Here is a 13,995-nt window from a genome sequence, read left to right as displayed (position 1 = left end):
GCAGAGCACATTTTAAAAATCTGATTATTAAATTCTCCTGAAACACTTCAGAAAACGAGCTTCAGGTTCAAGACCAGAGAAACGATGCATTTTATTTTCTAAAACATATTTTTAATAATCCTGTTGGGCTGCATAAACAATTCAAGATTCAAAGGGTTTATTGTCATGTGTATGTAACGCGCGGCGACACTAAAGCGGTGGCGCCAGAATGTCACGCTAAAAAGAAAGATTCTTTAAAATACAAGGGGGAGCAAGCGAGTCAGATACCACGGGCACAGCGAGGAAGCAGGTCTGATCAGGAACAGTTTATTACTGGGCCAGGGAGCACAAATAAAAACACCCTTAAATGTACGTAATAAAATGTTTGCTCTCTACTAAAAACAATTCTAAAACCCGTAAAACTATCATTTTCTACATTCACTAAACCCCCCCCCCCCCCTGCTATAATTAGGCCACATGTTCATTATGGGTCCATCAGCAGGCCAGGAATTCCTTCTTTAGAGCAGAGTCCACGCCAGCCTCGTCTTCGGCAGACAAGAAAGAGCCACCCATCTTCTTGTCCTTCCGCGGGCCCATCACTTCCCAGCCCGGCTTGCGTTCTGCACCCGAATCCATCATGCGACCACCGCCACAGCTCCCCTTGCGTCGGTGTCCTGTAACATAACAAATAGGGGCCAGAACCTCTGCCCTGCTACCAATCACACGCGTCGTCTCTTACTGTTGCCGTTCCATGAGGTCAGGACTTGGTCGCCGCATCACACTGGCCATCTTGCATTAACCTTCCAGTCTGGGGCCTCTCTCTTCAGTGCCCAGCTAGCCTGTTTTTAAAAGGTCTTTACACAGCTGATAGGCCACCTCTGGACACACCCCTGCCTCAGCAGGTGGTCCCTATCAGCTAATTTGTCCCATGTGCAGCCAGTCAACAGTGGACAAAAACCATGTCACATAAAACACTAAAAACCATGCAAACAAAACGACACCCACAAACAAACACCAAAATCAGAACAAAAACAATATACAAGATAAATACAAATTTCCACTGTGTGACATGTACAGAAGAAATTTCTCTGTGCGATGAAATTCTTCCTTTGCTGTCCACACACACAAGTTTGGTAGGGTTGAAGGAACAAACTGAGGATAAAAATAAGACAAGTTATTAGGATAAAATAAGGATAAAAATAGTAAAAGACATGTAAATGAAGACAAGTGAGGTATGCAGTTGTCAATGTAAAGGCATGTACAAAGGAGCTTAGAGTGCAAATTGCAGTTGAGGTAGGTTCAAGAGTCTGATGGCTGTGGGGAAGGAGGAGTAGCTTTCACACTCCTAAACCAGAGGCGGAGCCAGACATTTGAAACACCCGGGGCTTAGCCCTAAAGGGTAGTATGCATGTGGGATTTTTAATTTTTTTTTTGGGGGGGGGGGTTGAAATGACTGAAAGATTAATTGGCTCTGTTTTGAGTTTTGTTCAAAAAAGAATGACTTCATATAGGGAAAAATATATATCACATGTGCAGGACACCTTAAACTAGTTTTTTAATTAAGCAGCAAGAAAGAACAAAGTCTGGCTGTATCAAGACACGAGGACTAAACCCCAATTCAACCAGACCCAGAACTGATCCGGAAATAAAACAGGACTACAACAGTTCAAAATCAGGACTACTGAGGACTTAACCAAGACAGAACCAGAATCAGAACTAGATGATAGTAGCACTAAAAATCATCATAGACCTGCACTACACTTATTTTTTAATTCTACCAAAGTCCAATATTTAGATTGAGAAAAGTTTATATAATTATTTATCCTCGTTGTGCAAACAAGCTGCAGAACTTAATAAATATAGAATTTGAAAAATAACAAACCTAAAAATAAACACTAGGTACGAGATACATGAGGACCTGTGATACGCTGATACTTTTGGTAAACAACCATTTGACTAACATGTGTGTCTCACCTGCTCTTGTTCATCTCTGTTCCTCTCTCTCCCTCTTTGTGCTGACAATCATCAAATATACAGATATTTACAAACTCTTCAGATAAAAACACTTTTTTAATTGTAACATCAAATCAGACTAAATGTTTATTTTTTAGATTAATATAAAAACATATTTGTTAACTTTAAGAGTAAAGAGAGAAACTATCTGTATCTCTTAATTGTAAATGGCACCAAATTGTATTCAAACTGAGCCACACTTATGGAGCTCCACAGTTCTGTTCCTGGTGTTTGGTTGACATCTCTTGATGTTCCCATGTCACAGAAACAGGCTCTGTGTTTTGCCTTATATGCATCCACAGCTGTGCCACCAGTTTACTCACATGGACTCTACTAACCTATCAGAAGCTTCTTCAGCTCAGAATGGAATCGTCTGGAGTTTCTTATTAATTAACAATAAACTTAGTGTACATGTACTCCTAAATTTGATGAAAGTGATAAAAATAGACAGCTCTGTCTCTCTTTATTCTGACATTTAACTAATTCAAAAGATATTTCAATATTTATCTAAAATAAAAGTTTACTCTAAATTGATGTTGTACAGTAAAAATGTTTTCTCCATAAAGAGTAAATATCTGGTTACAAATGTGAATATCCTGCTGTGTACTGAAATCCCTCTTGTTTTGCATAGAAATATACTGAACAACATACAAAGCATAATATATAAAATAACATTTACCTGAGTTTTTTCTTTGAAAGAAGCCTCTAATGTCCATTCTTATATTTCAGTACATAACTGAAACCGATTTAGTCGGGGAGGGTAAGAACTGAGAATATGAAATAAACACACGTAAGCTAAGACTCTCTAAAAAAAATAGCATTTGTTCGGCTTTTCATTTTGCCATTTGTTGATTCACTTGAAGAGCAAGTAACGTAATATTGGTCAAGTGATCAGTTTGATATCAATCTTTCGTGATTCACCGTCACATTTACATTATTTGTACGGTACGAATGATTTGCTTTGGTACCTGGTCGAACTTCAGTTCTCCTCTGTCTGCCTGGCTCCGTTTTCCCAACAGCGCACTCACAGGCAGCAGCTGCCCCGCCCCCTCGCTCAGTCGCTTAGTGTCTGAGCTCGGATCATACCAATATCATACCTCTTCTTCCTCATGTCCACTATCATCTCCTTTGTTTTATCAGTGTTGAGGGTGAGGTTGTCCTCACACCATGACAGACCGGCCACCTCTCTCCTATAAGCCGCCTCGTCCCCACCAGTGATGCGACCGATCACTGCAGTGTCATCTGCAAACTTCAGTATGATGCACAGGGTGTAGAGGGTGGGGCTGAGGACGCAACCCTGTGGAAGTGTTTGTGGTAATGCTGGCTGAAGTCCTGTTGCGATCCTGACACTGTTCTGTAGCCGGTCACAGAGCGTGGAGCGCAGCGTGAAAAGTAAATGAATGTGAAGGTTTTCAGTCATGCAGGTCATCGTAGTCTAAGGAGCTCCTTAGAAAAGTAAATGAACTTTATTTCAGTGATTTTTCAGCTGAAATCAGTTTTTACAGGAACAGAAAAAATGAGACGATGTTTCAATCATAGAAAACTTTTATTGAGGAACAATGAACTCAATCACACATCTGAGCTTCTCGTCATCGACACAGAACGCACACCTTCACTTAAAGGCACCGTGTGACGGCGTCACAGAGCAGCAGCGTGCCTTTGAGAACAGGTAAAACAGCGCCCCCTACAGTCAGTCACAGCACTGTCAGGCACTTTAACGCGACAGGTCGGCAGGAAGCGAACGCACAGGTGCAGCCGGCGATCTGACTCTGGTTTATTGTGTTTGATGACAGGAGATTAAACAGATCTGGGCTTTAATGAGACGTTTCTCTGATTGTTTAGAAAAAACATTTGATGAGGAAATAAAACATCTTTAGTTTCATTTCTGTTTGGTGATGTTTATATTTCGTGTCCAGTGTAGTGACAGGTCGCCCGACAAAGACTCAGAATAAAAGTTCCCTCCAGCCTGCAGTCACCTGCTGTGCTGGGGTGGCAGACATCTTTGCTTCTCCTGAGCGTTTAAAAACCTCAGCAGCTCCAGACTTGCAGACAAATATCAGACTGCATGATTACAGATTACTCATTAAACCGAACAGTGACCGGGTCGAGATTTCTAAAGGTTTTTTTAATGGATTTTTGGTACTTGGAGCGTCACTGTTGTCATGGTGAAGAAGACAAACCTCTAAAAAAATATATACATAAATAAAAACTCTCTCACTTTGCTCTGAGGCGACAAACTCAGGACAGGCTGGAGGACACGTTGCATCACTGGGGCGAAACGTCCCTTTAAACAGCCGCACGCGAGCCCGTTTTCACTGTTACGATACGATTTTAGTTGCTGTGGTCAGAAAGTTTATGAATAATTCAAATGAAGCCTCAGCTGATACTCAACAACAAACTAACAGGCTCCTCCCACACGCCACCGCCGTCCACGACCTCTCGGCTGTTCGTCTCTTGATTTTGGCACAAAGTAGAAACATCAGCTGAGAGCTGCAGAGGTCCTGCTCTAATGTCATTAGTCTGTTTGGTTCGAACAGGAAGTGTCAGACAGCAGGCAGGAAGTCTCCGTCTGGCACGTTAAGGCGCTAAGTTGACACCTCCATGACTTCAGCGTCAGGTGGAGAGGAGAGGACCGGGCCTCGGGTCACATCTGGTTCTTAAGACAGTTTGCAAACAAACGAACAGAAACGAAGCGCCGACCTGAGACGTGGACGCCGCCACCCTCGTCTCTCCAGATAACAGGAAACAGCTGAGACAGAACGCTGACCCAGTTTCAGCTCGTGCACGTAGGCAGAAACGAGAGGGTGTGAGGAACATCCCAGCCTGTGGACGTTTATCTAAAACATTCATTAACGGTGTGATCTGAGCCCACGCTAACGGACGAGGTTCAACACTGTCAGAACAAAATACGTTTATCTAAGACGTGTTTAAAAGCGCCGCTCACGTCCTTCAATCAGGAAACTGTTTAAAAGGCATCACATCAGAAACTCATCGACCGCATCAGCGCACGAAAGCCAACACCAAAGGACCACCAGCTAACCGTGATGCGCTCTTATTTTGAAAGCTGAGTCCTTACCAACTAGCTAGGCCTGTCACTTCCTGTCTTGCTGTTGTGGTCGTTTTCGACTTCTTTCAGCTGCTTCTCCAGAGACGATCTCGCCCCACAGCTGCACTCCACCTCCTCCATCATGGACCGCAGGTGCCTGTTCTTCCCTCAGGCTCCTCTGAGGGGAAGCTGGGTGGGGGGTGGGTCACCTGCGCACACCTGCGCACACCTGCAGCAGGTGGAGAGTGGGAGTCTGTCCATGAGATAAGAGCTCACTGGAGAGGCAGCTGATTACTACATGTTTCATAAAAGGACATCGAGATCGGTTTGTGTCACGCTGCGTTCGGATCAATCGGGATTTTTAGAAACTTTCTCTGCTACAAACTCAAACTGCAAATGTTCTGTTATAAAAATATTCCACTGGAACCTTTGTGAAAACGTCAGGGGGACAATTACAGTCCCTTTAAGACAGCGGCTCCGGAGGCGTTCCCATGTACACCGCCCAAAGCACCAAAGAGCTCAGATTCACGTAGACGACCAGCGAGTCGACGGCGAGAAACCGGAGACGCTATCAGAGTTTGAAAAGCAGAAAACTGACATTGAAGTTGGAGAAATGGTGGAAAAGCTGAAGTGCCGGTGAAATCCTGCTCAAAGTGTGACGCCCGCCGGCAGTTCGTTTACAGTTAAACACGCCCCTCAAAAGCCGTCCAGCTCCATAAACGCCTCTTCACAGCCTCATCCTTACAGAAGCTACAGAGAAAAGCACAGTGGTGGCAGGTCTCCTCCTCCTCAGGGTTTCACACCTTCAGCGAGACGAGAAGCAGCTGGAGCCGTAGAGTCACCGCCGCCGGGCGGAGGTCATCGTGACGAGCTCCTCTCCTTGCTGACGCAGTCATCCTGGCTGCTCGTGTCTCCGTTGGCCGCCGTGCCACAGGTGCGTCTCTTCTTCCTTCGGTGAGACATGGCGTCGCCCTCAGAGCCCGACCCCGCCTGTGGGAGGAGACAGAGTGCACATGCTCAGACGGGTTCCACAGTGGCGACAAACTACAAGTACGAGTTTTTAACGTTTTCCAGAGGAAGTTTGTGTGTTTCCTGTTAGTCTGACGTTCACCTTTTATAAAAATGGAGTATTTGTCAGGGACAACTTTAAGGCGTGCGTGCACTCCCACAGACGCACCTCGTCACTGCATCAGTAAGAACCCTGCTGCCAGCTCAGGTGTGATGTGACAGCTGGGATCAATATAAGCCAGGACTGTACCTGAGCGATCACACTTTATATCCTGCAGCCAGGTGCCGGATCTCATTTCGGCATTCACCTACGTCTGCTGCTGCGAATATTTAAAAACACTCTGCAGGACGACCGCCCTCAGTGATTTGGATTTTCCTCCTTGGTCTAAAACTTAAACGCTTCACATAAACGTGGAAGATGAGGAGTGATATCGTTTCACAGGTGTTTCAGAACAACATCTGGAGCAAAAGTACTGTTGGATGCTTTGTCTCTTACAGCTCCACATACAGTAATCATTACCTTCTTCTAAACAGCTTCCAAGACCACCACTCCCCCTGCTGGTGGTGGTGAGTATTACATACAATAAACAGGAGAACACGTGTTAGCATAAATGTAGCTTCATAATTGTTTTTATAATTTATGAGATTATAAACTAAGGAGCACTCGTCTGCCCAGCTGGTGATGCAGCTGTGAGAAACGATGAGGCCACACGCAGCCCAGCCTGGAGTCTCTACAGGTTTGTCTATAATTCTGTGCAAAAGCCTCAGACTCTTCTCCTGCTCTCTGAAGGTCTTTGGCCGCTTTTTCACTCATTTTCAGTCCAGTCGTTGTACCTGAGCATTTTCAGACGATTGTTTGTTTGTAAAGCCTCCGAACTCGAGAATGAACCAGAGCCGAGTCTACACATAACAGACAGAACCAGTTTCATAGACAAAAAGGCAGAAACATCCGAAGAAGAGCTTGGAATAATCTGGAGAACTATTCCCGAAGATCCTTACAGAGATGAGAGTTCAGACCGAGCTGACGGTCAAATATTCAAAGCTCATCAGAACTACACACTCTGTATTGTGTTTACTGCATTTCCATGTTTCAGTAACTTGGTGCACATTTTCCTAACAAAATATGTAAAGAACTGAGGTCCAAGACTTCTGCACAGCACTGCACAGACATCTCTGTACACCTTCATATACACCTCCACTGCCTCCATCACAGGAAGTGTGTGTGTGTCAGCACATACGTCAGAGTCTGAGTCTGACGAGCTGGAGGACGAGGACGATGACGAGTCACTGGAGCTGTCCGATGCGATGCCCGTGGACTCCTGCAGGTCCACTTTGTCTGCCAGCACCGCCAGGTCGGGCCGCTCCTGCTTCAGGATCCTGAAACAACAAAAGCAGCCACCGTTAGCGCAGCCTGCGAGAAGTCCTCACTCCACCAGCTACAGTTCACATTCTAGTCCACCCTAAAACTCAGACTGGGACCACAAAGAGATAATTCACATCTAAAGATGTCGTCCTCCTCCTGACCCGTCCTTACCGGTACCACTTCCTGGAGAGTTTGGGACGTCCTCGAACTGTTTTGTGCCACACGATGGGGAAGTTAACTGAGCTGGCAAAGTTCTGAGTGACGGCGATTGTCGTGTCCAGGTTGAGGACCACGTGCCACCATCCGCCTACAGAAAGACGAAAAAATGGTTCAACACCAAAAAGCAAAAAGATCTGAACAACCCGAACGTGGCTCTGCTCGATATCAGCTGCCCCACTGGGACATCGACCTGTTTCCACAGAAGTCCGACTGTCTTACAAACCAGAATCGACGACATTACCGACATAGCCGTTAAATGCACTGGGTGTCGGTTCGGCTCATCAGGTAGAGCAGGCGAGGCAAACACACTACACTCGAGCTGAGCTTCCACCTTTCTGCTCATCTCCGTCTCATTAAATTCAGTGTGTTTGGCACTTTGGTGAGGTGACACAACGGTCAGTGGGGACCTTTCAGGGCGATGTGGGCGCTAACAGACAGCACCTCCCTCCTGTCTCTGTGCTGTCTGTTAGGTAGGACTAAAACCTGGAGCGGTGCCCAAGGAGCAGCTGAGGGTTTAATCCGTGCTCATCACCATCAGCTCTGTCGGCATTACGTGAATGTAGGTCAGTGCGTTCTGAAAGGTCGGCGCCGCTGTCGGGTCACGGCTGGGTCAGCGAGCATTCCCACTCATCCACTGTAAACACTGAACACCAGCCTAGAGTCACTGACCGTCAGTGACATCACTGTCATCAGCACATGCGAGTTCCTGGATGGAACTGAAAGGCTGACAGTGCTCAAAACACGAAGCTTAGCTGCCCGACCAGTGCCTGTGCAAAATACAACAGCTGTGGATGAACGACATTTTATTCACCTTGATCTGCTGTGTCTGTTTGAGCGACTGTTCCATGTACAAGTTTTCTTTCCCACGGTCACCAAAGTGAGGGTTTCTCTGAATTACTGTCGTCCTTCACCTGTGCCTGTAAAGCACCTGACTGTTCTTATGATTTGGTGCTACATTACAAAAACACTGAATTAAAACAAAGACCCCCACATACTCATATACAGGTCATTTAACTGTAATAAGAATAAACATGACTCACATGCATACAGATTAAAAGATGGATTGAATAATGAAGCCAGTATGGAAGCGAATTCTTTTTAATGGAGGAAGCAAAACCCTGACGAGACGTCAGAAGTGCTAAACAAAAACCAATCAGATGCTCTGAACGTGTTCGAGTCAGTTTTACTTGTAAAGCATCAAATCACAAGAACAGTCACCTCAAGGTGCTTTATATCGTACAGCGGGATGCAAAAGTTTGGGCAGCCTTGTTCATAATCATTATTTTCCTGTATAAATCGTTGGTACAATAAAAACATGTCAGTTAAATATATCATAGACACACAGTGATATTTGAGAAGTGAAATGAAGCTTATTGGATTCACAGAAAGTGTGCAGTAAGTGTTTAAACAAAATCAGGCAGGTGCATAAGTTTGGGCACTGTTGTCATTTTATTGATTCCAAACCTTTAGGACTGATTATTGGAACTCAAATTGGCTCGGTAAGCTCAGTGACCCCTGACCTACATGCACAGGTGAATCCAATAATGAGAAACAGTATTTAAGGGGGTCAATTGTAAGTTTCCCTCTTTTAATTTCCTCTGAAGACTAGCAACATGGGGGTCTCAGAACAACTGTCAAATGACCTGAAGACAAAGATTGTTCAGCATCGTGGTGGGAAGGACACAGAAAGCTGCCTCAGAGATTCAAGCCGTCTGTCTCTACAGTTAGGAACATATCAAGACAATGGAAGACCACAGGCTCAGTTCAAGTTAAGGCTCGAAGTGACAGACCAAGAAACATCTCAGATAGACAGAAGTGACGGTGAGAACAGTCAGAGTCGACCCACAGACCTGCACCAAAGACCTACAACATCATGTTGCAGCAGATGGAGTCGCTGTGCATCGTTCTAACATTCGGTGCACTTTACACAAGGAGATGCTGCATGTGAGAGTGATGCAGAGGAAGCCTTTGCTCCGCCCACAGCACAAACAGAGCTGCTTGAGGTTTGCTGAAGCACATTTGGACAAACCAGCTTCATTCTGGAATAAGCTGCTGTGGACTGATGAAACTACAACTGAGTTATTTGGGCATAACAAGCGGCGTTATGCACGGAGGAAACAGAACACAGCAGTCCAAGAACAACACCTGCTGCCTCCAGTAAAATATGGTGGTGGCTCCATCATGCTGTGGGGCTGTGTGGCCAGTGCAGGGACACATGGATTTCACTCAGTATCAGCAGATTCTGGAGACCAATGTCCAGGAATCAGTGACAAAGCTGAAGCTGCACCGGGGCTGGACCTTTCAACAAGACAACGACCCGAGACACTGCTCAAAATCCACTGAAGCTTTCATGCAGAGGAACAAGTACAACGTTCTGGAACGTTCATCTCAGCCCAGACCTGAATATTATTGAAGATCTGTGCTGTGAGTCAAAGAGAGCTGTTCATGCTCGGAAGCCATCAAACCTGAATGAACGAGAGATGTTGTGTAAAGAGGAATCGTCCAAAATACCTTCAACCACAATCCAGACTCTCAGTGGAACCGACAGGAAGCATTTAGAGGCTGTCATTTCTGCAGAAGGCGGATCTACTAAATATTGATTTCATTTATTTTTTTTGTGGAGCCCAAATTTATGCAGCTGCCTGATTTTGTTTAAACAATTCTTGCACACTTTCTGTAAATCCAATAAACTTCATTTCACTTCTCAAATATCACTGTGTGTGTCTCCTCTATGATATATTTAACTGACATGTTTTATTGTAACAACCAACGATTTATACAGGAAAATAATGACTATGAACAAGGCTGCCCAAACTTCTGCATCCCACTGTATCTATAATAATTCAGAGTAAACCCAACAGTCATGTGACCCCCTATGAGCAGCACTTTGGCGACAGTGGGAAGGAAAAACTCCCTTTAACAGGAAGAAACCTCCGGCAGAACCAGGCTCAGGGAGGGGCGGCTAACAGGTTGGGAGTTAGAGGGTTTAAACAGCATAACAGCAGCATGTAAACACACCGACACCACTTTGTAGGATTGACTGATCTTTCTGTATATTTTCTGCGTTTTGTTTTTGTTGATAATCTGAATTAGCCCTGCGACAGACTGGCGACCTGTCCAGGATGTACCCGCCTTTCACCCCATGTTAGATGTGATAGGCTCCAGCCCCCCTCCGTGACCCTGACAAGGACAAGCCAAAGAGAATGGACGGACGGATAAACTGAATTAAAAATGAATCAAGAGCATCCCTACGGACAGAAGCCATCACAGCACATCCTCACTGACCGGGCACAAACACCGTCTCCCCGGGTCTCTGCAGGATCTCCAGCGGTCTGAACTCTGCGGGCCAGGTGGGCTGCTGCGTGCGGGGATAAACCACGCTGAACCAGGTGACCGCCTCATCCTGCTGGTTGCCGCCGTCCTCTCTCGTCACTTTGATCAGCTCCCGTGGCGTGTTGGTGGGGAACAGACACCATCGCTTGTGTCCCTGAACCAGAGCGTTCCAGGCGCTGGTGCCCAGCGGGTCAATGTGGATGCCGGTGCCGGACCGGGCCGGGCCCATCACAAACCATCTGTGGGGGAAATTAAGCGAATGAAATCAGACGTCACAAGCTCAGAGAAACTAAAGATTGGCAGTAGCTCATGACTGCTACAACACTCCTTAAACTCCAGGCCTCTGGGGCCGGTGTCCTGCAGGTTTTAAAGCCTGGTTCAACACACCGGAATCAAATGATTAGTTCATTACCAGGTCATTGAATCAGCTGTGTTGGATCAAGGACACATCTAAAACCGGCCCTTGAGGCCTGGAGTTCGCTCACCCCTGCCTTAAACTTTCCCCCGCTTCCTGTTCCAATTTCCAATCTCAACTCAAGCTTTATTTAATAAGACCTGAAACCATAAACTCATCAGGAAAGTCATTGCAGAGGTCAGACACATTTTCTCAGACTATAACCACAGGAGTCGTTCCTGCTGGACCTGAGACAGAATGCAGGTTTGAGCCCCTCGGACCTGGACTCGTGCTGGATGCAAGAAGCTACCTCCTCTGTCTTTTTCTAATCACTTTGCCTCAGTGGAAAACGTCATGAGGTCAGGGAAAGGGCTGAAGTTATCCCGGCTTCAGAAAGTGACTGTGGATGATGCCGTCCTCCTCAGGATGCACTACAAAGCCCTCCTCTTTCATCTTTCACACATCAGTTCTTCCTGCTTTGCTTCATTCAAACTGAAAAATATTTCATTAAAAAATCCTAACCTTTGTAAAAGCAAACAAACTGAACTGAAGGTGTCCTGCTGAGCCGAGAAGCCTTCACATGAAATATAAGTGAAAGAGGAAATAAGCTGGAGAGGCCCAGTTTGCGCTCTGCTGTAGAAGGTAATAAAAGAACAGCTGTGGTTTCGGCTGCAGGTGCTTCACGGCCAATTATAGAAGTTAAAGACGCTGATTATTTTAGAGTTTAATCTGCCTCCAGCAATCAAGAGGGTTAATGTGGGTACTGGGACGACATATTGGTGAAATCTGAGGGCTCAAAAGCCAAATGAAACCGAACAAATCAAAAATATCAAATAATCCATCAAGAGGTCAAATTACAGCCAATAGAGATCTGACCAATCAGCTGATCAAATGAAGAGCGAGTGCTCCTGATTGGATAGAGACGGAGCAGATAAGACCACTCACCTGTAGGGCGGCCTGCGCTTCTCTCCTGCAAACTGGAAGAGGTCGTCCCTGAAGAAGACGGGAACATCGTAGTCCTCCAGCAGCTTCTGCCGCTTGGCGTGTTCACCGTAGCTGCTGTCAAAGATGTAGAGCGGGCTGTCGTCACGGGTGGACTCCAGGTACTCCACGTAGTACTTCATCTTCATCTTCACTGAGTAACCGTCATTATCCTCACCACACTTGAACTTCTGGTTGCGGTATTTGCGTTTTAAGCGCTCCAGCGTCCATTTTTCCCGTGCGGGCCAGGTCTCCTGACAGTTAAGGAGGACGACGGGCTTGTAGGGGCGCTCGAAGCGCTCGATGAACTCCTCTGTGGTCAGATGGAGGGTGTCCACGCGCTCCACACTGTCCTGAAACACAGCACAGAGTGCGTTACATATTACCATTATATGTCTTTTATAACAGCTGTAATGCCACTCCCGAACGTCACACAGCTGCAGCTCAGTTTGGTGTTTTCCTGCTTTTCATGAGATCAAACTGTGAAACCTTCCCATGTTTAAATCCTGCACATCGTTAAAATTTTAACATTTAATGGAGGGAAAACACTTTCTGTGGATGAACAAATAAAGAGTATTTGTGCCCAATATACTTCATTCTATTTTGTATCATGAATATTTTACTATTTATCTTTGATGTATTAATCTTTTTACATTATATTACGGGGTCGTTATTATAACACGGTTATTTTAGGTCATTACCAGTGTATTGTCTTTTACTGTGTTTTGTGTTTCATCGTTTTCGGTTGCAGTGGCCACTAAATGTCTGAATTACAGTTTGTAAAAGTGCTTTATGAATAAAGTTTGGTCGAAACTTTGATCGATTTTTCTTCGCAAGTACTTTTATAAAATGTTAACAAAGTTTATTAAGAGAATATAACCGTCTGCTTCTGTGATACACCTGCTGTACTTCCAGCACCTTAAGTATGTGTTATTGATACTACCCCCGGCTATCAGTACTTTTACTTCGCCTGTTCCTCCACATTCGTGTTGGCTCTCGGGTGTTATATGTGTGATGAAGACAGACGGACATTAACAGGAGCTCATATCAAACATCTCACGTGCCGGCGGCGCGAGCAGCGGCGACGTCTCCCACATTGTGTACGTGACAAGCTGCACTCCCCTGTTAGCCACTGTTAGCTTAGCATCAACAGTTACCTTCACAGTACGGTGCGACAGGTCGAAGGTCTCATGGTAGCCGTGTTTTATCCAGTCTAGCGAGTCCTTCAGTTCGGGTCTGGCGCTGCGTTTCGCCTCTTTGATCCTCTTCTTGCTCTTGTGGTTCATTCCTCCGCCCGGCGTGTTTATCTTTGCTCAGCTAGCTGTCAAGCTAACCCGGTGATACCGCACAAACACATCCAACAGCCTGCGCTCTCACCCGGCTAACTGCGCTGTTCTCACACCTTCTCCGGGTTTCTCTGATAAAACGACACAGCCACCCGCCGGGTGTGTGATAAACACGTCCTCCGATGTGAGATGGTGGATGAGACAGAACTCTTAAAACCTGCCGGGCGGATAAAGTTTGATAAACAGCTAACAGGAGCAGCTAGCTGTTAGCTGTGTGACACAATGCTTTCGCAACTGATTACGCAATTAGCCACCGCCCCTCTGGTAGTTCATTGGCTACATAAGCTACCGGAAGGTAAGTGTCAATTGGTTG

At 45.7% G+C, this 13,995-nt stretch overlaps 1 protein-coding gene across 1 annotated transcript; it reads right to left on the bottom strand.

Annotated features, from left to right (window-relative positions):
- Positions 1–3,519: 3,519 nt before the first annotated feature.
- jmjd6 (jumonji domain containing 6, arginine demethylase and lysine hydroxylase) lies at positions 3,520–13,940 on the bottom strand. Its single transcript, XM_026163862.2, has 6 exons — positions 13,494–13,940; positions 12,301–12,689; positions 10,914–11,200; positions 7,581–7,716; positions 7,285–7,423; positions 3,520–6,028 (listed from the first exon to the last, which is right to left on the bottom strand). Exons 1-6 carry the CDS (start codon positions 13,620–13,622, stop codon positions 5,897–5,899), a joined length of 1,212 nt encoding a protein of 403 aa, XP_026019647.2. The 5' UTR covers positions 13,623–13,940; the 3' UTR covers positions 3,520–5,896.
- Positions 13,941–13,995: the final 55 nt, after the last annotated feature.

This window comes from Astatotilapia calliptera, chromosome 4 (assembly GCF_964374335.1).
Source record: "Astatotilapia calliptera chromosome 4, fAstCal68.1, whole genome shotgun sequence".
Lineage (NCBI taxonomy): Eukaryota > Metazoa > Chordata > Actinopteri > Cichliformes > Cichlidae > Astatotilapia > Astatotilapia calliptera.
This window is presented reverse-complemented; position numbering and strand designations above follow the sequence as displayed.

Bases quoted from the DNA above. Each gene is read 5' to 3' on its own strand.
- jmjd6 (XM_026163862.2), bottom strand. From the start codon at position 13,622: ATGAACCACAAGAGCAAGAAGAGGATCAAAGAGGCGAAACGCAGCGCC. The intron at 11,201-12,300 runs GTGAGTGGTCTT...TTTCCCCCACAG, and splicing joins AAGCGCAGGCCGCCCTACAG to ATGGTTTGTGATGGGCCCGG. The intron at 7,424-7,580 runs GTAAGGACGGGT...TTGTTGTTTCAG, and splicing joins CTCTCCAGGAAGTGGTACCG to GATCCTGAAGCAGGAGCGGC.